The sequence below is a fragment of the Coenobita brevimanus genome, chromosome 45 (genome assembly GCF_032717465.1).
Source record: "Coenobita brevimanus isolate Jiangsu-jjx chromosome 45, ASM3271746v2, whole genome shotgun sequence".
NCBI lineage: Eukaryota > Metazoa > Arthropoda > Malacostraca > Decapoda > Coenobitidae > Coenobita > Coenobita brevimanus.
The window spans coordinates 30634870-30661974 of NC_136998.1; the positions used below are offsets into that span (position 1 = coordinate 30634870).

The 27105-nt window shown below is 42.3% G+C and overlaps 1 protein-coding gene across 1 annotated transcript in view; it reads right to left on the reverse strand.

Moving 5' to 3' along the window:
* The window catches only part of LOC145398306 (uncharacterized), a 38326-nt gene extending 16015 nt beyond the window's left edge, over positions 1-22311 (reverse strand). Inside the window, exon 1 of the mRNA XM_080271195.1 lies at positions 22242-22311. Coding sequence (XP_080127321.1) covers positions 22242-22283 — 42 coding nt within the window. The 5' untranslated portion in view covers positions 22284-22311. The remainder of the gene's footprint in view (positions 1-22241) is intronic.
* Between the last annotated feature and the right edge of the window lie 4794 nt (positions 22312-27105).

The window sequence follows — 27105 nt, forward strand, 5'->3', positions numbered from 1 at the left end:
AAAATAAATAAATAAATAAATAAATAAATAAAACAAACCAGTTTCTAAGTACCGAAGTATGAAGGAAGAAGAGCACAATAATGTATTTACTTATTTTTTTTAATTATTGCTACCCTACTCCTGATGGTATTCAACTCCTGACAGGTGACAGCTTGGCAGTATTTTTTTGTAAGTTGATATTACGGGGAAATGGTCGCTTTTCACAAGATCGTTCAGGAGAGGGCAAGTTGTGTCACGAGGTTCTGTGTAATTCGATGCCTGAATATACCGTATGTTTGGCTAGCGTTATAATGGAATGTCCAGCTAGAGGGTACGCTCCCTACACGTGACCCCCTCCGAAATCGCTAAGCACTGACAAAAGAGACACCCTCACTGGGGAAATACAAAGATAACTAATATAATACTATTACCCATACACCTTCACTACGGCATGGCAAGGATAACAGGTCTAACAGTATTATCTAAACACCTCTATATATAGGGCATGGCAAGGATTACTGATCTAGAAGTATTACCCACACGGCATGGAAAGGGTAAATATACCTGGCAACTGGTTAAACACAGCTGGTAATGGCTTTGTGATCAAACACATGACCCTGCTTTACTTAGAGGAGTGTGCACTGTTGAGTCTATCAACCAGTCCCGACAGTGTAAACCCAGTCTTAACTCCATGGCCCCTTGAATCCGGGTGACTTTTTTTTTTTTTTTTTTAACTCTCCCCACGATTTCTTTCATTTCTTTCTTCCTCCTTCCAGATGATTTTATTCAGACTGGAGGGAAGCTTTCGAACTGGAGTGGTTAGATACAACCCTAAATCACTCTGCCACTAAAACCCTTTTCAAGTATGTATAATATAATCGTATAGCTGTTGCCAGAATATAGACGGCCCTAGTGAATAAATATCATGACCTCTTTACAGTTTATTCCAGCTGCTTCAGACGATTTTATTCCCAGTACTGAGGGGGTTGATGAAGTCTGTATCTAAGGCCTTCAGTTCGAAAATTCTATAGGCTGAATATAATCGTCTGGAGAGGGGAATGTAACGACACTTTCATCATCATCATCATCATCATCATCATCATCATCACCATTCTCCTCCTCCTCCTCCTCCTCCCTCCCCCTCCTCCTCCTCATCATCATCATCATCATCATCATCATCATCATCGTCATGTCTTTTTTTCTCACCTATGGATAGTATTGGGTTGGATCCAGAAACAAATAAAGGTAAATTACGACAGATGAAGTGTCAACAAAATGCCCAGTGAATTCGGCCACGCAATCAGCTGTGTGTGTGTGTGTGTGTGTGTGTGTGTGTGTGTGTGTGTGTGTGTGTGTGTGTGTGTAGCAGAGAGAGAGAGAGAGAGTACAGTACAAGGGTTAGGCATAGATAGCAAATACAGTTAGGCAGAAATTAGATAAGGTAAGTGAGGCAGGACTGAGACAAGTGGTGAGGCAGGAGACAGAGCTCTCTCTCTCTCTCTCTCTCTCTCTCTCTCTCTCTCTCTCTCTCCCTCCCTTTGAGGTACAGTACTCCTAAGTCTCCCCTCCCTCTCAACCACCATCATCGCCAGAACAATATTCCCTTCCTGGGAGTTCCACATTTTCAGCAAGTGTGCCACAGTTAGGTTTATGTTTTTCGTTTAGAGACCACTAATCTCGCTAAAATGTGTGATTAAGAACTCTCATCTTGACCCGTGAGCTTGACTGATGTACACCAGGATCGAATCACGTCTTCCCATCCCCCACACAATGTATCAATCTTTATCAAACTTAGATGAGGCATTTACGGGAAAACACCGCATCATGAATTTTGATCCTAACCCACGAGCTTTGACGGATCAGCAGCAAAATCGATTAGCTTCTTCCCAGATGCACGTGCAATGTTTCTGTGGCAATTTTTTAAATCCAAATTCGATCTGGCATTGATTCTTGAACACAGATACACGCAAACAGATACATTTAGCGGCATCGCATAATAATAATAATAAATTTTTAAAAACTTGTGTTGATGGGATGAACATTGTCTGAAATGGTTACGTTACACTTATGCAACCCTTCTAAACTTCACCCTCAGTCGAAAAGTCCCTCACCCGGTCAAGGAAAGGAAAACTTAAACGTATTTACAACGTTATTTAAATGGCACACTCATTTATATATACATTAAGAGAGTTTAATATTCTGGGATCTAGATCGACACTTGACAGTAAATAAAAAGACCAGGAATGTATCAAAGTTTCAGTCCATTTAAGTGCTTGTATACGAGCAATTACCATGATTATTTTGTACTGGGACAGGGCGACATGGAGGCGATTTGTTTATGGCTACCCCTTACAGGATTAAGGCGTAAGATAGATAGATTTAGACGCTTCAGAGTGATGTGAACTGAGATGCGTATTATCATCAATCTGTGGGTGATAACGTGCAACTTTTTCCTCAAACATATGACCAGCAGTGAGAAAGAAACAGTAGGCAAACGGCCTTTAGTATCCGACTGTACAATAATAAACAATACCAAGACTTTCAAAACAACACGGTGTCTGGCAACCCAAACCAGTTTACAGAAATCCTTGACAGCAGTATCACACACACACACACACACACACACACACACACTCTTGGTATCTCAAAAGCCCAGATTACTCGACAGGGTAAAAAAAAAAAAAAATCAGTATAAAGGCGTTTGAGATTGTTATGAGTGGAATGCGATTAAGGCGAGTTTATAATCAGCGCCTCTTTTTTTTTTTTTTTTCCTTTTTTTTTCAGTGATCAAGGTCAGCATCATCCTCACTTTCAAGGCTCCGCTCTTATCCTGAACATATACTTATTTACCGTTCTTTTACAGTATGGGTTCCCTTATGGGTCACTCTTTATTAGCCTCTATTTCTCCCATTATTTCGAGAACACATTTTCCATCTTAATCTTGCTATCTCCAGATGATTTCATTCAGTTCAGAGGAGAATTTTCGAATGTCGGGGTTACTCACAGCCTTCACTGATGCGTTCATAACAAATTCTTTTTTAAGTTGAACAAATCGTCTGGTGGTAGCAAGATTAAACAAATTACGTCTTCGGACTGAATAGGCTAATGCTTCACTAATCAGTACCCATTACTTCATTCTCTAATTACCCGAAAACACCACAACACGTATTTCAAAACATGGTAAAACACACACACACACACACACACACACACACACACACACACACACACACACTTGCCGTTACATTCCGACGCGTAAGTACTGGAGAAAAAATGTGAAGAGAACGCAAACGCTGTTGACTTTCAGGCCACAATCTGCCTACATCCGCCTGCAACCTATGACTGAATGCCAAACAAGTTCTGCAGGACCATTACCTACATCAGCACTGGGCCACTGAGTAAACCCATTCAGTGCCATGACATCTTGGGTTTATTAGGGAAATTTTCGAACCTGAGGGGCTGAAAACAACCTTCAAAAAAACTCTCCCTATTACAGGACCTCCCTAAACGGAATGAAATTGTCCGGGGATCTGATGCTGAAATGAATCACTTCATATTAGGTCCACTGCAGGACCGGACTTTCTCCTCCCAGGGAAAGTGATAGTCAGAATTAACCCTTCTCATGCTTGCAGAGTGCGAGTGGGTGAGGGATATCTGTAGGAAGAGATGCAGGTGAAAGCACAAAAGTGCGTTTGTGTGTGTCAGAGACTGAATACCATCGGTGGACAAACTGCAGGAAAGCTCCCGATAACAAATGATGAAAATTTTATGACATTATTTATCTTTCATGACTGTTGACTTTAATGACACCTAGTTCCTCGGAAATAACATATATATATTTTATAGTGAGGCAGCTAACGCAAATTTTGACGGAATCGTTTACTTTGTGATACAAGCACCAAATTTCTCACAGGGACTCATCAAGGGTCATGCACTACAGCACCAAGTTAGGTTTGTTGACACTGACGGTGGTGTCCTACTGAGGGTAATACGTTGAATCGCACCTGCAACTCGTTGGCCCCCAAATCGTTCTGGCTACTTGGGTTAGGTTAAACTGGGATAGGCTGGGCTAAATTTGGTTGCCGTATGTTGTTAGATTAGGTTAGGTTAACCTATTTGTGCCCAATGACTTTCATAACGGACGGAATTACACTTTTTTTAAAGTTAATGAAACGTAGAAAAATTGGAACCCGAGCTGTCGACGCAAAGCGTCACTCGGTATGCCTCGGCCAAGCCTTGCGTAAGGATTCGCCATGCAACCTCCATGACCTTACTGACCTAATCAGTTCATCGTCCATTCATACTGTATCACTGACAAAAGCTTATCGAAATCCGGTGAGAGGTTCAGGAGATATTATGTCCACAAGGATTAACTATGTCGACCTCATATGACATTGACCTTTGACCCCTTGACCTAGCTGACCTAAGCAGTTCATCGTCCCTTCATACTGTGTCACTGAAAAAGTTTGGTCGAAATCCGTCGAGGGGTTCAGGAGATATCACGCCCACAGGGATAAACTAAGTCGACCCCATATGATCTTGACCTTTGACTCCTTGACCTAGCTGACCTAATCAGTTCATCATCTCATACTGCATCACTGGCAAAAGTGAAATCCGTCGATGGGTTCAGGAGAAATCGCTCCCACAAGAGCGTTACGGACGCACGCACCCACGCACGGACCGGCCAGTCACTTAATGCCTCCTCCACCTCAGGTGGGCGGAGGCATAATAAATAGGCGAACCCCAGGGTACAGACCTATGAGCTTCGTGACTGTGACCTGATAGGCGGTGGGTACCTTCCAGCAAAATACCACACACAAGAACCCTGGGCACTAAAGAGTCATCATAGTAGGTCAAGTTAGTAAGAACAATCAATTGGTGATGACAGTCCTTGGAGCCAAGTCAACCTGACAGTCCGACATGGTGGATGCCTACTTGGCACAGTATGTGTGTAAAGCTGATGAGGTTGTATATATTGGATATTTCCAATATTACGTATTGCAGCAGCCTGAAGCTCTACTGCAGTTTCACCCCACCGAGAGAATCGACAGTGCGTACATATGCTATGACGAGAGGACATACTACCAGCACCCACTTGAAATGTCTATAGGGGGTAACATGGATTCAAGTCCAGACTATGGACTAACGCATGAGAACCACAGATCTATCGCAGCTTCCGTCTGAGAAGAGCAAGAATAAAATGTCAGAAGACTTGTCCATAATCAAGAAGAAAACCTGATATCACTATGACCGCCTGCTCAAGTGCTTGTATCTGTGGGGCTGAGATCGCCAAGACACTGATAATCTCACATTACACACCTGTCACATGAATGATCCAGACCTTCACTCTCCAGTCGATGGCACCAGATCTCCCTCTAGCCAGTCGAACTCCAACAAACTCAAACCACATGACGTTATAAGTCATCATACTTAAAATCTATACTCAGGCAGACATAAATGCGTATTACTGATGTTGCCAATTCGCGTCACTGCCACTCTATCTTCCAGCACTAAAGTAAACTATACAACTCACCAGATCACTTATTATTGCCATGGCAAGAAGTACGTAACCTTGCCACTTGAAAACTACAGCCTCCTCCCACAACTACATCTACACTCCACCAGTTACTATGGAAAACTGACGGTGTATATGACAGCACACCTGCGCAGGGTTGCCAAAGCGAAACTCATACATGTAGCTAATTTTGCTCCCAACAATTACGAGACTAAATACAAAGAAAACACGAAATTCGCTATAAAACTACAAAAATCGATGTAATACCTCTAACGCTGTACAAACATCTCCGGAACATCAGCGAGGATGCTCTTGCTATAATTTGTACATCTTAAGTTAGCGGAGATATCGTCCCGCAGCAGCTTGCTCCCGTGGCCCAGTGGCAGCATCAGTCAGTACCAGGACTCAGCATCCTGTTCACCGCACTTTCTCGTGACTATTATCATACTCTAGTGTTAATATCTTACTAGCTCAGCATTCAAGATAGAACGATGACAGTTTTACGCCAGGCTGATGTGAACGAAGTATAAATGATTGCTAAATGGAAGTGGATATGGGGAAATATTTAGAAAAACTGTTCATTGGGGGATAATACATTTTCTACCTTACTTGGATCCACTTTCGCTACGAACAGGCCAGTATCTTTTTTGTGGGGGGGGGGTACACAAAGCGGATGCCATATTTTGATTTATGTTGCTTTCTATGAAAGATAGAGAAATTACTGCTGCTGCTGCTACTAACATCACCACCACCATCAGCACCACCACCACCGCTACTGTAGTAGTAGTAGTAGTAGTAGTACCCTGTAGTAGTAGTATTAGCAGTAGTAGTTGTAATTACACCCGCAATGACGACAGCATGGTGTGTGTGTGTGTGTGTGTGTGTGTGTGTGTGTGTGTGTGTGTGTGTGTGTGTGTGTGTGTGTGTGTGTGTGTGTGTGTGTGTGTGTGTTTTAACAAAATAACTCAATTTTCATCTGATTCAAACCACACGATGAAAGCGCTGGTGGTCTGGCAAAGGGCTGACTTATAGTTTTATGGAACGATAAGTCAGAGATCATGGCAACAAAGTTGGGTCAATGATTTAAATTGCAAGGTCATATTAAATTGTTTTGTCCGAGTTAGATCAAACTTGGTGGATGGGCTAAGGTAAAGCAGGAATGAAAGGATTCGATCTTGAGAACAATCAGTCAAAGGTCAAAGTCATAGGACAAGGTTAAATTTCGATCCGCGTGCCTGCGTGCGAACGAAATTATTAAATCGGCTTTGATCCAATTGGAATCAAACTTGGTGGAAGGGCTGGGGATCACCCAAGGTGTTGACCATTGTCAAGGCGCGGGGGGGGGGGCTTGGGAGGCTTAAACCTCCCCAAAAATCCTCTCAGCCCCCTCCCTTACTCCCCTGATTGATTTTGAAACAAATTATTGTTCCTTTCGACGCCCGCGTCACCTCAGGCCCTCGTGCTCCCCTTATAAAAAAAAAATAATAATAATAATAATAATAAGCCGCCACGTGGATTGACGTACTGTTTTTGGAACAGGTCAAAGGTCAAGGCCACAGAGAAAGGTCAAAGGTCAAGGTCACATGGCAATGTCATGTCAAGCAGATGTAGTCCGACTAGACCAAGCTGGCGGACAGGTTAAGGTCAGATATGAATGAAGTAATTCAATTCTGAGAGCAATCGGTGGAATGTCGACGACACAGGGCAAAGCCAAATACTCGTCCCTTACACCAACTGGTAGGCTCGGGTGATGCACTCTGAATGCTACATGTTACAATTTTGGCGTGTCCAGGTGGCCCCACCACACCAGCCACTGAGAGAGGGAAAGAACATACCGTGGTACTTCCCGCTGGATCGGAAAGGGAATATCTCTATCTAGCGGAAAGAAAAAAACGCTACCCTGGCAACTGTAGCCGGCCTTCTTGATCATCTTCACAACCGATGAGAAAGCTTGACTGACCCACCAATAGGAGGGGCAGACTGGTGTGACGGCACGGGTTTGACCGCCTACCATTGGTGGAGGAACCGCTTTTACTAGTGGTCTGCGCTTTCCCTGACCGTGCACACTCTGATGCTTGTGTTGGTGCATATTCATCCAGGGCCTGGATTCCCAAACAAATTTACCAGTTATTCCTTTTGGCAGCTATGATTTAATTATTTATTCTATTTATGTGTTATATATTATTCTATTTTTATGCCAAATCAAGGATGTAGTACATGGGAAGATTAAACATTCCCATTCCAGGATTCACGGACAGATCAATATCAATTCCTTCCCGTAACTATGTAATGTTGCACGAAAAACATGAGACACGGAAGGTTTCCATAGTCTTCCTCCATTGTCCTTCCTGGAAAAAAAAAAAAAAAAGAATCATGATAATTTTCTCATCGTAAAATTATGATTTTTTTTCTGGAGGATGGGGAAAAACACAGGAAGATTCTACATTCTTCCTTCCTTGTCTTTCCTATATATAAACAAATAAAAAAGATTATGATAACTTTCTTCTCGTAACCAAGACTCATTATCTTTTTTTTTTTTTGGAGGGGGAAGTAGGGGAAGAACACAAGACAAGGGGAAACTGTTCACTTGTCTTGTTCTTCTTGTTAAAACATGTCAGAGGTAAAAAATTTGTGGCTTCCCTGACCTGATTCACATTCTACCGCTCCCCATGTCACTGTTCACCAAGCAGTGCAATTGGGGACCAGGAAGGAACATCAACTACTGCAGGTATAGGCAAGGGGAAGACTGAAGCTTAAGCAGACTTGACTATCAGCCTAAATAACCCAGGTGAAGGAAATAGCATGAGTCTTAAGCTTTCTTCCTGCAGTGCTTAACTCTCTCTCTCTCTCTCTCTCTCTCTCTCTCTCTCCCAGTGTTTTCTATGTTTTCTATACTTTTCTCATCAGCATTTCCAGCCCACGTTTTCTTCCTCTAACTTTATTTTCCACTTTTTTCCCCTTCAGTGACGTTCGTTCATTCATTCATTCATTCAAACTCTCGTATCTCGGCTTTCAGTAGTTTTTTCTACATTTTTTTTTACCCCATCCCATAAACCCACTTCGTCCCCTCCTCTTGCCCGCATTCTCCCTCCCTCCTCCTCTTCTCTCACCACATACCCTCCCTTCTCCATCTATCCCTCCTCTCTCTCATCCTCCCCTCCCCTCCTCTCCTTTCCCTCTGCTCTCAGTCCCCTCCTTCCTCCCCCTACCTCCATTCCCCTCACCCCTGCCTCTATTCCCCCTCCCCTACCCTTCCATACCCTGGCTGGTCTCCCTCTCCTTCCCTTCCCCTGCCTTCATCCTTTTCCCCTCCCCCTATGTAAATTTCTCCCCTTTCCAAGAAATTACTCCTCCCTTTAATTCTAATGCCCTTCCCCCTACCCACACCCCCCTCCCCTCTCTCTGCCTTCATTTCCCTCTGTCCTTACCTCATATTTTCCTCTGGTCTCTTCCCTCACTTATTACCTTCTTACCTTTGCCTCCTCTCCCCCCTCTCTCTCTCTCGGGGGGGATGGGGGAAAGCTTTGGGGGGTGAAGGTCATGGGTAGGGCATATGTGTCTCAGTTTCCACCCCTCCCCTCCCCTCCCCTCCCCTCCTGCCTTCCTTCTCTTACATCACACTTCTCTTCTGTTTCCCACGATTGTACTTCTCTTTTTCTCTTTCTCTTCTTTCCTCTTCTCTCCCCCTCCCAGTCTCTCACTCTCTCTCTCTCTCCCCCCCCTTTCTGTTCCTCCCTTAATCCAGCCCTACTTCTCTTCCTCTCGCTTTTCTTTCTCTTCACTTTCTCTCCTCCCTCCTCTCCTCTTTTCTCCCTCTATTAGTTCCTTACTCCAGTTTCCCTTCTCTCACTCTTCCTTCTCTACCTCTCCTCATCTGTTTCCTCTTTTCGCCCTCTGCTTCTCTTTCTTATTATTCTTCCTCCCTCTCTTCACTCTCTTCTTTTCCTCTCCTCTCTCCTACAACCTTCTCTCCTTCTGCCTCCTCTCTCACTTTTTACCTCTCCCTCCCACAAATGCTTGCAGTGGCACGCCCCAACATACTGAATGATGTGCACGAAATATAAGGTATAAACACTGCACGAAAAACATGTACAGCTTATAACCTTCAGCAAATGTACGTACTGTATACTTTATAAACTGCAAAATGTATGGCAGAAAAGCCGAGTGGTTTGTCTGTTGCCTAAAATGACGCAAATTCGAACTGAGGTTGGGGCAGGGAACAGTTTGATTAATAAAATTTCGCTAAAACTTGAACTTCCACAGGACCCACAAGCACGTAATAAAAACACCCCCGCTGATACCTCTACACCAGACCTGATGAGACAACCCTAGCATGTATTCTGTATGAACGGTGGGTATCAGCGCCAACGTGATCACATATGAAATTGCGTGGCACGTAGAAAGACTGTTGTTAAGCCTAAAAGTATGTTGCATCATCGAAAGTAAATATTAGGCCTAAGTCACACCGCTGTTGGAACACCGCCAATGTATGCTGTGTGTGCCGCCTGACTTGCAGGTTCCTACCAGTCTGTCACAGCTCCTTGACAGGAGATTGCTGTCTAGGTATTTGTGTCGAGCTTCATTCTAACCACTGTGATATAATATTACGGTCTAAATATTCCGTATGTTTTGGTTCAAGTATTTGCCATTTAAGACGGTGAACAGACTGTGGTATACGACCGCATCTTTGAAAAGTAACCATCATTACAGCGTTAGTTCACACCTAACATGGTGGAGAAATAAGTGCTAGAGTCTGGGGTCATTAGGTAAAACAAACATTTATATATTTTTCATCGCTACTCAGCCGATTCCGATACGATTATGATATAGGATAAGTTTTCCCTTCCGATACCGATACCCATATTAATAGGCTTTTGCATGCTGATTTACAGCACTACCTCCATCCACAATTTCCTTTGAGGAAGCAAATAAAGCAACGTTCATGGAGTGAGTGTGTTGGACAGGAAATTTTTAAAACTCGGTAGAAATAGAATTGAGGTGCATGCATCTAAAACAACACTTAAAAAGTGAATAGTACGGCTGTAACTGCATATTTGCTGCCAAGAGGGGTATTAGTGGTCAACTTCCACGGAACAGATCAGGTTGTTGTCATTTGACGTTTAAGATCAAGAAAAACTCCACTTTGCTGAGACACATGGACTGCAATGACAGAAACATCCAAACAACCAATTTCATGATAATTAAGTAGTGCCCTATTTTCATCAAAAACTCTATCAAGATCCTCTCTCCGAAAGTGCCTTTGGTAACTGAATCTGTTCTAAGGCCCAGGAATTCATCAAACACCGTTTCATGTTCTGCCCTGCACGAGATGATTGACAGAAATAGGATTCCTCACAATCAATGCCCCAGAAACTGATACGGAAATTCTTTTTCTTGTGACTTACTTGATACTGCTCCACTGCCTCCATGAGGAATGTACTTTGACACCTACTGTACTTTGGTGAACACTGTGTTAATTTTGTAATATTTTACTGTAATTATACTGTCAAAACAGCTACTAGTTTTAATATTAGCAAATATGGTATGATATTTTTGTATACAAAACAAGAAGAACCAAAGGCTCCGAACTTGCCATGGTTTTCCCTTGCACACAAAACTAAGCAGCAATAAAACCGAATATAAGAACAGCTAGAGACGTCTGAACACCTTCGACTTAAAAGACTGAATTCAAGGGAGTCACAAAGACCGACTGGTCGCCAGTGGACACAACTACATTACCAGTATTAAGGTAGTTAACATCAGGGACGTAGGCTGTACCGGTATTGTGGAAAGAATCTATTACCACGGTAGGTCAGTATCAGTAATGCAGGCTCTATTGTAAAAGAATTGTGTCAGTGGCCAGCTCTGTGCCCACTATACATACAATCTACCAAGTCCCTGGATGATATGTCTCCGCTAACCACGACTTCTCTGTTACACACCCGCCTGTCACCTCTTGTTTTAACTACCACTACCTACTACTTAGAGTCTTGGCTTTAATTCTCACTAAGAAGACGTATTTTTATTTAGTCTGCATGTCCCATCTCTACATAATTGTATTCTGGGAAGGACAGATTTTTCGAAACGGAGATACTATCTATCTATCTATCTATCTATCTATAGCCCGACGCCCTAATCCCGCAAAGGGTGGCCGCAGACAAAACGCCTCCAAGTCACTCTGTCACCCACCATTTGACTCCCCTCCCCCCAACTCACCCCCCCTTCCCTCATATACCTCTCAACTCCATCACTCCACCTCATCCTCGGTCTACCCCTCCCTCTCCCTCCCTCCACCTCACCTACATACACCCTCTTAGTCAGTCTTTCATTCTCCATTCTCTCCACATGTCCAAACCACCTCAGTGTATTTCTCCTAATCTTTTCAACCACATCCACATCTACCCCACAACATTCCTTCACTTCTTCATTCGTCAACCTGTCCCTCCACGTCACTCCACATGCTCCTCTCAAGTAACTCATTTCCACTGCTCTCACTCTTGACTTGTTCCCCTCTTGCAATGTCCACGCCTCGCTTCCATACGTCAGGGTAGGGATCACAATACCATCATGCAGTGACTTCTTAACTTCCATACTCACCTCCCTATTTCTCATCACTGCTTTCACAGATACAAAGATACAAATTATAAACTTTGTGGTCTGGCTACGTGGAGGGAAGAGATAAAATGAGACTGACTATGGGAGTGTATGACAGTGAGGCAGGCGAAAGGAGAGGGAGATTGAGATCGAGATGGTGGGTTAAGATACGAGATGAAATGAGATGAGATGAGACAGATAGACAGACATAAATAAACAGACAGACAGAGACTGACATACAGTGAAAGAGTAGGAGGTGAACGACAGGAGAAAAAATGCAAGAAGAGATGATAAGAGAAGATATGAAGAGACAGATTGATAGTGTAGAGAGAGAGAGAGAGAGAGAGAGAGAGAGAGAGAGAGAGAGAGGAGGGGTAAGGGAAATCCCAGGAAAAGGATAACTCACATCGCTTTCACTTTCACTCTCATCCGTTCACTCTTTCCTACTTTACTCCCACTGTACCGTTACTCAGCATTATCTTTCCTTCTCTCTAAACCACCACTATTTATCCAAGATCCTTAGCCATTAACCCCATCAGTACGAGGGTGTAACTTGTATCTTACCCAGGTCAACACCAGACGATTTCATTCAGCTAAGTGGAGTCCCGTGTAAGTGAAGGGGTCAGACAGTCGCCTCCTCTGTACTATTTAATTCCACCTAAAGCCTGACGATTTTATTCAGCTCAGAGTGGGTCACAGGAAGCTTATTTGATGCTCATGATACTGCATTAACTAATAAATAACAGCTCTTAATGCAAGGCTCATTTAGATACATACAAACTTAAGAACGAGTTATAAATACAATCTCATTAACTTACAAGGCAACATCTGCAAGATAATCCATAATATTTTTTTGAAAGTTTGCTTCTTAAGTGTAAATACATGCATAGGCTCGTAACTTATCTTAAACCTTCACAGAATAAATACGCAATAGGATTCGTCGAAAATGAACTTGCCATGTATCACAACTGTGTTCAAAATCAAACAGAAAATGTGCTTTTTGGGGGGGCGGGGGGAGATGGTTGCTTTGACATCTGGAGGTTCCACGCCCGTCCACTGACACTTTGGGGACTATAAATTCATTCTACAGGCATATATAAAAATAATAAAATATGAATATTTCGAGATACTAGGTCCAAGTACAGGCACAGTGATTTCCAGCCCAACAGGACCAGAAATAAAGACATGAAGCCGTGGCAACGAGCACTGGTAAGAACAACACCACTGAGAAGTAACATATCTTTAAAAAATTCCCTGTGAGAAATATAATACTAAAGAAACATAAACTTGTACAGTACTGTCATTACATACAAAAAGAATAAAATAACATACCGGTAGTGGTCGCCGAGCGTGCAGCAGTCATTGCCCCAGGTCGATGCTCCTAGCGGCATTTATAGATTACCGCTACACAGACATTACATGAAGATTTATCCAGTATGGTCGCTGGCTCACGCAAGGATACAGGTGATCAAATTTGCCTAATATTCCCCTGCGTCCACTTCACACTGACAAAAAAGCATGTCCGTCACTTTCCTCCTTAACGCATCATATTTAAAAAAAAAAAAAAAAATCTTTCTCAGCTTAAGAATGTCATCCAGAAAAGCAAAATGGGATAAATATTAGGAGAAACTTTGCGTCTGACTGTACCGTGTATTGACTCCGGATTTTATTGCCGTGATTTGTGTTGGCCACAAAAAAGTAATTTGATTCGATTTAAACAAATCAACCCAGAATACTATAGAACAAAACCGAGTCTTGCACAGCGTGCGATCAATGCAGTGTGGCAAGCAGGGAAAAAGTGACAGACGGATAATGGCCACACACACACACACACACACACACACACACACACACACACACACACATATATATATATATATATATATATATATATATATATATATATATATATAAAGTAGCTGTATTTGAAGCACAAGTTTATATCTCTGAAATATGAACAGCTAAAAAACTGTTACTGTAACTCTAGATTAAACTAAAGCTTCAGAATCAGACACGACTCTTCCATAGGTCACATTATCTACACCAGTGATTCCCAACCAGGGGTCCACGGAACCCTAGGGCAGGTTGTGAATCACTGATCTACACTGTCTGGTTACCTTCTTGCACAAAGGCCTATGCATTCACTCAACAGACCTGAAGCCTACAAAGCTACACATGTCCACCTCCACTCGGCGGTAAATTTCATCCTTCTGAAGCTTATTTCCCGTTGGTACGAGTAAATGGCAGATTAAGACATTACTACGGCTCCTGACATTCTTTTCATCACATTATTAGAGTTAAGACCGTTTTCAAGTTAATTTCCTGTTACAGCTCCGCATTCAAGATGGAAAGATGGCCATTTTAGGTGGTTAAAGTGGATGGAGCAGAGTTCGCAGTCGTTACATAACCATTAAGTGGTTCACGAGGCCATATGCCTAACTGAAATCATACACGACAAAACACAATAGGCTGGCCAGCAAGACTTGTCAAGGTCGGTGGGCATGAGACGAAGATGTGTGTGCAACAGTGTTCAGACTGACCTGGGGGATTTCTTAACACAGCTTTCTCTGCGATTTATTTTGCACATTAAGCCTCAGTATCCTCTTGTATGATACTAATACAAACTGATTTCGTAACACATCTTTCTCAGCGATGTATTCTGTGCATTACGCCTTAATACCTTTCTGTATGCTACTGATGCAGCCAAGTCGATATGAAAACGATATAGCTCACACACAAGAGAATGAACAGGTATACTATGCAAAATAAATCGGCAAGAAGAAGGTGTTAGGAAATCTCTTATGTCACTTATAATACGGGCCATACTTTCACAACATCTGCGGTTCATGTAAAGTTAATTCCTTCAATCCCATGACTTAGCTTAGGTCTTACTTCTTTTAGCTTTTATTTATTTTGACATTTACATGTGTCAGCTTTTATTAATTTTAGCTTCTATCTATTTAGCTCTTACTTATTCCTTTTACTCTCTCTCTCTCTCTCTCTCTCTCTCTCTCTCTCTCTCTCTCTCTCTCTGTCAGTTGCCAGACGCCTTAATCCTGGTTAGGGTGACCACAAACGAATCGCCTCCGTATCACCCTGACCTTTGCCATCACGCTGCCCAATCTCCAACTCATATTCGCAATTTCATTGGCATCAGATTTCCTGGTACACTTTCTTTCGTGATCTTTTCTGCATAATAAACCTTAATTTTCTCTTTCAGATTATTAATATGGCCTACATGTCAACATCACTTGCATCAGTTAGGTCAGAACATATCCGTATCTTTAGCGCACGCGGTTGCATGTGTGTGTGTGTGTGTGTGTGTGTGTGTGTGTGTGTGTGTGTGTGTGTGTGTGTGTGTGTGTGTGTGTGTGTGTGTGTGTGTGTGTGTGTGTGTGTGTGTGTGTGTGTGTGTGTGTGTGAACTACAGGACAAAAGAATAATGGTGATTTAGGCGAATTTAGCTGATGAGACCCCAACCGTGTCATGTTTAATTCTTTCTCTTCATCGCTAAGCTTATTTCAATGAGGCCACGTCGCTGCCGGCACTGTACATGAAACTTTGATCACTACCACGTGGATCTCTCTCTCTCTCTCTCTCTCTCTCTCTCGCTCTGTATGTGTGTTTTAGAGAGAGAGAGAGAGAGACTGCCACTCCCTGTTTTACCATCCCTGCAATAAATCCTAATATCAGACGCAGCTATCGGTATACACGAGTTGTATTCTATCAAGGTGGAATTTTATCTCTTGCACCTTCTCTTTTTTAGTTAATCTATACATAGAGAACGAATTTCTCTTGTAAGTATTTAGGAGCTGTATTCTCGTCCGCTTAAGAGGTTTCCTAGCATCTCTTCCATAACGATTTTTTCTATTTCCTAGCACCTCTTCCATAAAGATTTATTCTAACGGCAAAAGGTGACAATGCAACCTGAAATCATCAAGGCGTAGAATATGTGCAGACGATACGGCCTGTGAGGCGGGGCCAGGGTTCCGGGGGCTTGAATATGTGTGAATGACTGTGTGGCTATGATGATGATAAAGATTCTGATGATGATACCTGACTCACAAAACTTCTTACCGTACCTCACATACTGTTCTTTCCTTCATCACAATGCCACTAAACCGTTCTCCATCAGCGCCCTCCCATAAGCTAACTAAAGTCGTCTGAAAGTAACAAGAATAACTTTTTAAGATCCATCGTACAGAATGAGTAAACGGAAATTGCCTAGCCTATCCCTTTCGTTATGAGAAGTCTCTTAAAAATATGATGTAACAGGAAGACGGCGGCAGGAATATGCTGAAAGACGCCAATGTAGCTACAGGTGATCGTGCTAGCCCTGGGTGCTTCTTACCGTACTGCATTAACTGAAAATGTAAGGGTTTGAAAACACCTGTGATGTTGAAAATGAGTGTGTGTGTGTGTGTGTGTGTGTGTGTGTGTGTGTGTGTGTGTGTGTGTGTGTGTGTGTGTGTGTGTTACATTTACCAGTGGCTCCAATGGCATACACTGGTCAAATGTAACTGTATTAATATAATGATGCAGTGTAATGTTGACCGGCTGGTGGGGTGGGCTTGAGCAGCCAGCCTTTTGACACTGACCAACCCACCTCTCCAACTCGACACCAGACCCGTCAGTACTACTACTGTTATTAAGAGTAGTGTATATGCCGTTACACGGATCAGCACACTGTGAACATACAAAACATCGGCACGGCACAGAATATATAGCGAGGCATGGTTATAATTTTCTTTCCACTCTAACGCCGCAAGGATAGATATAAAAAACATTCCAAGAAATGAAGAGTAATATGCAAGATCAGGTGCAGTAAAACATGCGGCTGTAGGAAGGTGTGACGCCACATCCTTTATGTGTGTCTCTCCCAAGTCAGGATCTAGGCTTCACACCTGAGTAACTTTACATCCTATAACGATGGTTGCGAATTCTCCGGCAGTCGAGTCGTTAGAGCATGTCAACCAATGCTCGTGACAAAAGTTTAGTCCACCCAAAAACCGAACATTTAAGAGGATGCAATAGTGTCCTGTTACATGTATTCATACAAGTTCAAATTCTGCCGAGATTCCCGCCACGACATGGTATACACACTCTCTCTCAAACACATTGCCAATCCACTCCAATAATAAAAAATTTCCACATGCACTTCTCACCCTACTGTACATATAATCTAGAAGGTTTATACTAAGGATAGGCAGTTCAAATATTACCGGTGCTAGGACCAAGAAAAATTCAAGAGAATATATGGAATGGACTTTCGGGCTTTTGGTAACTAACATCATGGAGCATAAGAAGACGTCTCTATTCAATAATAATAATAATTATTATTATTATTATTATTATTATTATTATTATTATGATGATGATGATGATGATGATGATGATGATATAAGATGGGTATATGCAATAATGCAATTTACGGGTCGGAAACCTGAAACTTAACAAAATCCTTAGAACGCAAATTCAGGAATGCTCAGATATGAATGGAAGGAATTATAATAGGCACCACATCGAGATAAGGAAAGAACTTTGTAGATAATGGAACACGCACCAAACGATACAATCACCATACTGAAAAATTTGACAGGGACATGACAGGATACCGTCGTTATGTAAAACATATGTCTAACGGGCAACCGAGATAACGAAAAGGCATTCTAGAGATGGAATAAAGGAGTAGGGAGGGAATTAATAACTGAAACTAGCAGCCTTCCTGGGACTGGATCGAACAAGCTAGCGGTCACTAGGTCAGATATTGGGTGTGCTGAACCATATCCATCTCGAGGATGGTCTCCAGATGACCTGACTGAACTGCTTGCGAGCTTTCTTGAACGCAGTGCAGTAGGTGACTTGTACAGTCCACGGACCTTATTCTCTCCTGTGTGGAGTGCAGCTCGAATTTAAGGCGAAGCTCAACACAGACAAGCACAGTTCTTCTAAACAGGATGGAGTCAAAGGATTTTGTCTACTCTCATCACCTCACCTACTGTTACCGACGCCCTTCAACCTATCTCTTCACCATAGAGGTCCTTCCCTCTCCCTCTACTATCTCTCTTTCAGTGGTCACTGCTCCTCTGAACTCTGCTTCCCTCCATCAATTCAGCGGACACGTAGCACTCTCCATGTTTGTCCAGCTCTCTAACGCACAGGTCAACCAGTACTCTCATTCCTTCATGTAAACAACTGGTTAACTCTAGGGCTGTGTTCCTGTCTGTATTTCCTTTTACCTATGACCTCCAGTCTCTTAAACGGAATGTGTCCAGGCATCTCCAAATAACTGGATCTCGATTTTTCCTCTCTTTGGTTACATTTTACTCTAAAACGACAACTTTTTGCATGCTTCTAGCCTTTGATTCTTTCTTTTGAATAGGAGACACATGTTTTATATATATAGGTATGTATACCGTGTATAATAAACTACACTGGTATTAGGCCCACATAAAGTACCGTATTACATGAAGGCAGTACAAAATACGTCATCTCACTCTGACAGAAGTGAAATTTTCTCTCAGCAAAGTTCCTCAGCCACACTATAGCCATGACAGTCGTAATGCAACACTTGACTCACAGGCTTCACAATATATACTTACACCCCACCAAAAAACTGGTTCAGCATTACGAGTATACCATGACCCTGACTGGACACACACACACACACACACACACACACACACACATATCAACTTCATTTCCATTAACGTCATCATTATCATTGAGAATTAAATAACAGACAAACGGGCCAACACGCGTGGCAGACCTCACTTCTCGCCTCACTTACTGGGCTGATAATAACTGAATGGAAGTGACGTCACAGACTGATAACCTCTTGCATTATCTTGGTGAAAACACTGATCGCTTGTGGCGCTAAACTTAGAACACGAGAGCTTAGCCACTTCGCTCTCTCTCTCTCTCTCTCTTTTCAAGTTTGGATTTTTTTTTTTTTTAACAGGATGGGTTTGATACAACCTTCGGTAACCCTTTTACTACTATAGTCTATTTGACCTGTGCAGCTGAGACGTATGGGGCAAGTAGGGTGTGTTTGTTTCGCGGCTGTTGATTGGCCACCGATGATGTCAATAAAATAAATGCAGGCATGTATTGTAGTACAACATGCGGAGTGGGTGTACACCGTGGGTGGATATTATGGTGCAACATGCAGACGTGAGTGTACACCGTAGGTGGATGCAGCGCAACATGTGGACGTGGGTGTACACCGTGGGTGGATAATTTACTACAAACGTCACTTATCGTTTTATAAAACTTATAATCAACTTTAATTTTCTTAAATAACAGTAAACTTTCAAAGCTAATTTTGACCTCCTAATTTTCGCAAATTATTCCATATTTAAAATGGCTGCTTATACTGCAGGCAATTTTAAAATATAAATACATATGTGCTAAAACAAGAAGAGCGGAAGTTTTACATCATCGATGGCCACTCAGCAGCCGCGTATCAAACACACCCTACTCGCCCCACACATCTCAGCTGCACAGGTCAATAAAAAAAGGTATAGGACCTCTCCTCAGCTCCATAACATCGTCTGGTAACAGAATTATACAGAAAAAAAAAAAAATGCCTTCAACTGCTTAAGTATTATTTTTTCCCTGATCACAAAAACAAAATTAACAATCCTGGAGAGGATGGAGGGTGAAAGACTGACGAAGAGAGTGTATATGAGTGAGGTGGAGGGGGAAAGAGGGAGGGGGAGGCCGAGGATGAGATGGAGGGATGGGGTGGAGAGGTATATGAGAGAGGGGTGTGTGAGTTGGGAGCAGGGCAGTGAAATGGCGGGGGACAGGGCGACTTGGAGGCGATTTGTTTGTGGCCACCCCAAACGGGATTGAGGCGTCTGGCAATAGATAGATAGATAGATAGATTATCATCATTATCATTACAACTACCACCACCACCACCATCCCGTATAACACCAACCTATGCAGAGAGGTAAAGCAGGATCCTTGGAGAAAAGACGCAAAAACAGAATATGTCTCATCAACATGTTCGTAAATATACATCATTCATGCCTTCGCAGTCCTGACCACCTCACATGAAAACTCGTCTGCAGATACTACCACATTTACTGTTTATAAATGAATCCCACGAACACTTGGACAGTTATCCCAACAAACAGATTTTAAAAAGAATGCTAACCCTTGACATCTGCATCTCCGTACAAACTTCAGATACCCAATCTCGATCCTTTGTTAATTCCTTAGCTTCCTCAACTTCCATTTCAGTTCTCATCACACACTGACCTTATCCACCCACCTCCCTGCCCTACCACGTCTCCTCTCACTTTCACGGTCACTCACTCACACCCTATTCACCACTTTTTCAACAACTCTACTGTATATGACCGTAATATCAAAGTACACACTCTTCTGTTTAACCAACAGCCTTCCTTACACTGCATCGTTCATTAGTCTAATTTGATATCCTGCCTTATTTACGCCACACCCACCCACTCACCCACACACACACACACACACACACACACACACACACACACACACACACACACACACACGCACAACTTCTTACGAGTTCAATGTCCACTGGTCTCCCTTTTTTCACATTCATGCCATACCAGTGGCTCATATCCACACGCTACATCAATACTGGCACTAGTACACCATGCTCTCATCATCTTGCAGCCTCCGCGACCACCGCTCTCCACTTTTTTTTCACGTCTGCGGCCTGCCCCTTTTCTGTTACCGCTCCACGGTGTATAAACTCGTTCACCAATTCCTCTCTCTCTCTCTCATATATATATATATATATATATATATATATATATATATATATATATATATATATATATATATATACATATTTATTTATTTATTTATTTACATATATTCACCAGTCTTCACACTGAAAGCCACCTCTCTCGATAAACACAACTCCGTTTCTTTTTTTACATTCACACCACGTCGTTCACACATTCACAAAAATCTGATACAGACTTCAGAAATACTGTTCCCAGTAACGTAACTGCACAACGTCATCTGCATACACCACATCTTAACTAAATCTTTTACCACCAACCCCACCCCTTATTCCACATCAGCAGTGACCTCTCAACAACTCTCACCGTATCTTGAACAATCGTGGGTACATCACACACCCTTGTCTCACTCTAACACTGATACCGAGCTACCCCCTTAAGCATCCCTCGATAAGTCCAAAATATCACCGAATCTACTTGCAAACTCAGATCCTATAAAAACTTGTGCAAGGAAAAATAGTAGAAATAATAATATTGTTGTCGCAATAACCCCACTTTCATCTGAACGCAAACCAGGTGAAATGCTGGCTGAGCATGCTCTTCTGCGGTTCACCATCCCTCCTTCTGCAGATAAGGAAGGAGTTGGGGGTCATTAGCATATCCAGGCAGTGGAGCGGCCTGGATTTATCGGTGCCAGTGCGTAAAGGTGTCCCTCAGCAGCACTGGGATGGAGCAGCGTAAAGTACACTGACTGCAGTTTGCAGGCTATACTGTATGATGAATTAAACTGAAATTTCATTGAGAGTGTGAGTTACAATAATACAGACTAAATCTGCCACCGTACATGCTAATACAAAGCAGTACAAATCGATATATCATAAGGTCAGATTTGAAATGGTAACTCCGTGATTATACGTAACCAATAGTTCTACTGGCACTTAATCAAGTACGGCAAATTAAATACTATTAACTATCCGAAATTTGATCTAGTTTTCATTACCCACTGCATCAGCTGCATTCAGGCTAAAGTTAGACGAACACAGTAAACTTGTTCATTCGTTTGAAGAATCTCCCATCCCTATATTAGCCCGGTCTAGTAAACTCAGCACAGGACAAACTGACCAACAATTTTAGTATGACCTGATGCGTTTTACTGCACATTACTACGACTACTACTACTACCATGGTTCCTGACTACTACTAATAATTAGTCAGCGTAAACTTCAATAGGTTAATGAAGTTACTACAAGAACGATAAACTCAGTAATAACAACGAAGTCACTTTCATAACGGTGCTGTATTGCAACCGAGAAGGATGATTTCGTTATTCGAGTAAAGTTTTACACAAATGACAGATCAATACCACGAATACCGCACGTAGTACGACATTACGCTTTACTAAGCAACTTTACCTTTAAGACTGGTTCTTCCGCCTTCATCTTGTTGTCCTCCATCGTCAGAGCAATTTACCTCACTGATGTAACACTTCAAAGCTTGGCTTCTCACAACCGACTCGGCATTCTGCACCCCTCACTGAATACCGCCACCAGTCCCAGGCCCACCACGTGCTCTCCCTACGTTCCCCATCAAGCCCAAAGTGTCGTACAGCAGGTAACGTTTAGAATTTCTTTATTTCGTGTATAGCTGAGATTGTAGGTTTGTCACTTGGCTTCTTGAAGGACAATATTTATATCTGGCTTAGACGCACTGAGCCTGAAAGGGTATTGCTTGAGAGATGATAACTTTTCTGATAATGTACAGTTCATCTGAAGTCAAGGCAGCGGGGATTAGGAAGTCTTATACAATGTTTACGAAACTTTTTTTTCTGGTGATGCAACCAGTTTTTGCAACAACAAAAATACAGTCCGGTGCAAAATACAAGTCCTCACCTAGTAAGTAAAACGAGTTGTCACCAACGCTGACACTGACAAGCATAATTTAGCTACGCAATCAATACAGCAACTGTGCCTCGAAAGCGTCAACGTGTTAGAACGACGACGTGGAAAAAGCTTTAAATATAACAAGCTGGAATAAACGCTGTAGCAATAGCAAATGAAATTGATCCAATTAGGCCGACTAGTGTGAGAAAAGCCACAGATATGCTTTTAACACTTGTACTCTTAAGTTTCTGATGGGTTTTCCCACGGGTACATCCGTCTGGTTAGTACTTGGATGGGTGACCGCCTGGGAACACCAGATGCTGTTGGCATAACGTTCTCCCTACGTGTCAAGTGGGGTTGGTGGAGGATTAGTGCCCCTCCCTGTAAAACAATTAACTCTAAGCCCTTGACCACCGCGTTTGGGATACATGGCGTCTGGCAATGAATGAATGATGAACATCCGTACTTATCTAACCGGGTCAAATTTGGTGTTTACTCATATGAGACGCGATTTTGTATTGTGTCAAGGCATGCAAACTTCATCAATGTAACACTAACATATAAACAGTTCCTTTCATATTTACACGAGTTTCCCCCTAGAGTTGTTGCTCCTCTGCCCCGGTCTGGCCGAGCAAACCCATTTACCTCAACAAGCAGACGTCTCCCTGTGGTAGATTTAGCAGCGCCTCACCAGAAGTGAGACTCTCAAACATATTTACGATAAATTCTCAGTCGCAGCTGTGGTTTATTTTTCAAGGAATGATAAGGAAAGGAGAGAACATAATGTTCCAGTGTCTCTTGTTCTTAGAAAAACATATATCGGCTACGAGCGGACATTTATCGATTTTCATTTTTTCTTTTGGCAAAGGACAAGAAAAACAAATGCAGAATCGTCCCATGCCTTTAATGCTTTCTGCAAAAACATATACAAGCCACGATCGACCATTATATTTTTGAGAATCCCACCCCAGAGTGGTTTGTGTTATTCAACCATTTACACCATAAAGCACCTCAGTGGCAAAATTTGCGTCCCTGTAGGTCGGTTTACTCAGTGACTGGTTCTCTGCTGAGATGGGCAACAGTTCTCGAAAAAATGGAATCAGCCATTGTGTGTGTTGTCATTCATCGATGAACATGTCACTGATATCCAAATCATAAGTCCAGATGCTAGCGTTGGCCGTTGGTTAAAATATGAGAAGTGGGTTACACCTTTACACTCAGAGCCTCCTGTTACGATGTTGTGATGTGTAGCTCTGCTCACTATACCAGCAACTCGACACGAATAGGCCGAGGCATGAAAAAGCAGTAAAAACTGGCATCTAAGTCCCCATAGGCCTAACAGCTCGAGTGACCAAAGGTGGCAAGCGCATATCTGACGGTCGTTAATGAAACACCTATTTGTGTTAGAGGTAATCAGCCTTTATCCCACATTACTAAGTGTATTCAACAACGATGCAGGAAGGCTAGGCATGTTTGACCATCACATGTATCAAAATTTATCCTAAAAGACAGCAGGCTTATCCAAACTTTCCCGCTCTCTGTAAATAATGGTCATGGGTAAGCGACAACGGATTCAATTATAGAAAAACTTGGCCGAATTTTTAAGCCAGAACAGAAAATGCCCGGGTGTTGATAAGGATAAATTAATAGAAACTGTCCGGGTGTTGATACGGGTACACAGAAAATGCTCGGGTGTTTATCAGGCTAAAGAACACCACTTAGCCCTTATATCCTCTAGATTCCGGTAGCCTAGCATCGAGCCCTGTACCTTGCAGAATGCAGAGGCTTATATGCGACGGGATGTTACCTTCCCATTTTACAAGCCTTGTAATTAGTCCCTTAAATCCGAGTGCGTCATTCTTACATTCATACTGCTGTCAGAAGCCATCCTTATAGTTCTTTTACAACAACCTGGCCCAGATTTTCGTCCTCTGCAGCTTATTTCACGTATCTCAGCGAAGGAATAAGACAAAACTGTGTCTCTACATCTTTTTCAAAGCTTTTCCTCACGACTGGCACCATATTTAAGTGTTTATCTCTCGCTCCAAGTCAGTAATCAGGGAGAGGCGGTAGTTTTAGGCCAAGTTAAGAGTAAAATGGGTATACTACTAAGGACGTTATTAAAGGATTAAACGCTGTATCTAACCTCTCTAGTTTGAAGGCTATACTGGAAACAAAACTCATCCAGTTCGAAGTCTGTCCTGAGAAAAAGGATCGTCAGGAGTCAGCATGAATAATAAAGTACGTCATCGGACTGAAGAGGTTAATCATAGATGCTGCTAGATTTAATTATTTATTCATTTATTATTCGTTCATTCATTCATTCATTTTGCTTCGCACTGCATCCAGACGATTTTACTCAGCAACTTTGTGACTTTTCGAGCTGGAGGAATTTGATACAGCCTTCGTTAACCCGTTCACTGCTGGGCATCATACTGAGTTGAATAAAATCGTCTGGTGGCAGGTGGCTGAGTAAAATAAAAAGTAAAATACGTCTTCTGGGTTATTTAAATCATCCTAATATCACCACACTCTTCATAAAGCACCTACAAACTTATATCAACCGATCGTATCCCAAAATTATTCGCTAAGGAAGAGGTGATGCGGAGCCTCCATATGCGACGACAATAGGGGCTTAAGACTTCTATAACTCAAATAAATAAATTCGTCTGAAGTTAGCGGCATTAAAGTACTAGAGTTGTCCCGAGCATGAAAGGGTTAGCTTCTTTAATCAGGGGACTTCCGAAATTTCTCTTGCTACCCTCAGACCCACTCCTTAATCTGCGGGGATACCTGTTGTAAGGTGACGGTGATGGCTATGTCTTACTTCCCTAGGTCTGAATCTTTTCCTAAAATAATAATAATAATAATGATACTGCTACTACTACTACTACTACTACTACTAATAATAATAATAATAATAATAATAAAAATGTGCAGCTTCTTCCTGTGCATTCAGAGGAAACGCGGAAACTGCACACCCATTCTTTTTTTTTTTTTTTATGTGAGGAAGAAAGAACCAAAGGCAACGAAATCTTGCGATAGTTATGCCGGTTTCGTTGGAATCCATGTGCCCACTTTCCCTTACTTCTGATCGTTTATATTTCTGGGAGGGGGTTGACCCCCCAAGAATCACTGGGGGTTTAGGAGGAGCCAGGACTCCAGGGACTTGAATGTTGAGTGCAGGAGTATCTGGCACATTTTACTGGCCGTGTTGGGGAGAGTTTTCAATCTTTCGTGCCTTCTCTGTCGTTTTCTGTACCCTGCTCATAAGCCTTAGGTGAGAAAACGGGCAGAATGAGGAGGAGGAGGAGGAGGAAACTAAGGAGGAGGGTGATGATGATGATGACCACCACGCCTTTGAATCATGTAGTGTCAGTCAGTTTTCAGGCGCTTGAGCTCACATTCTCGTCGGCTGAGGAAGCTCCCTAACGCCTTCTCGTAAAAGATTTAATTAGCTTATTGCACCTCACTGTCCTCTCTTGTGCTACATAACTATATCCTTCCAGTATCGCCATACTCTTCGTAAATAATGTACAGATATATATTAACCATCCATATCCAAAAATAAATCGCTAAGGAAAAGGCATGAGGGAGCTTACTAAACCGACGCACCTTGGACCCCCCCAAAGACACGCGACCTTCACTTCTGCCCTCAACAACCCTCTTCCCTCCACCCGTTTCGTTGCATCTCTCCCGTAGCGATTTGTTTTATTTAATACGCCTTAACATTCTCTTGTATGTTAATTAAATAGTTCTGATATCGGCATTATTTGTGTTAGGAATATACAGTACATACGGAAAAACTAAACTGATAAGGAAGATGTGTTAAGAAATTTTCAGTCAATTACAATACGATCCTTATTGACCAACTTAGGATCAGCTCCCTCGCGAAACCTAAACTTTGATTTACAAGAACAAAAGAAACACATGGTAATTTTCTTTTCACTACTTTACTTTCTTACAGGATAAAATTAAAAACAAAGTGGGAAAAAATCAGCACTTTCCTCTCGCTGTCTTTCCTACAAAAACAAACACGAGCTGCAAGAGATGATCATTATTTTTATTTTTATTTCTTCTCCTCTACTCCCTTCTTGTTGTTTGGGGCGCGCAGGGACCAACACACTACTTGCCTGGTGCTAAGGTTACAGTATAATTAGCAGGTTAACTTTATTTTAGCATTTATTTACATATTTATTTATTTATTTCATAGACGCAGGTCGGGGCAGTCGAGTGAGTGCCTACCAAGTCTCCCAATCTGGTTCGGTTCTACTCCTGGGTGGACATTTATGAGGGTGCAGTAGTATGGCCTTTCATGTACTGCCATTTGTTAACCTCTCTCTCTCTCTTACACACACACACACACACACACACACACACACACACACACACACAC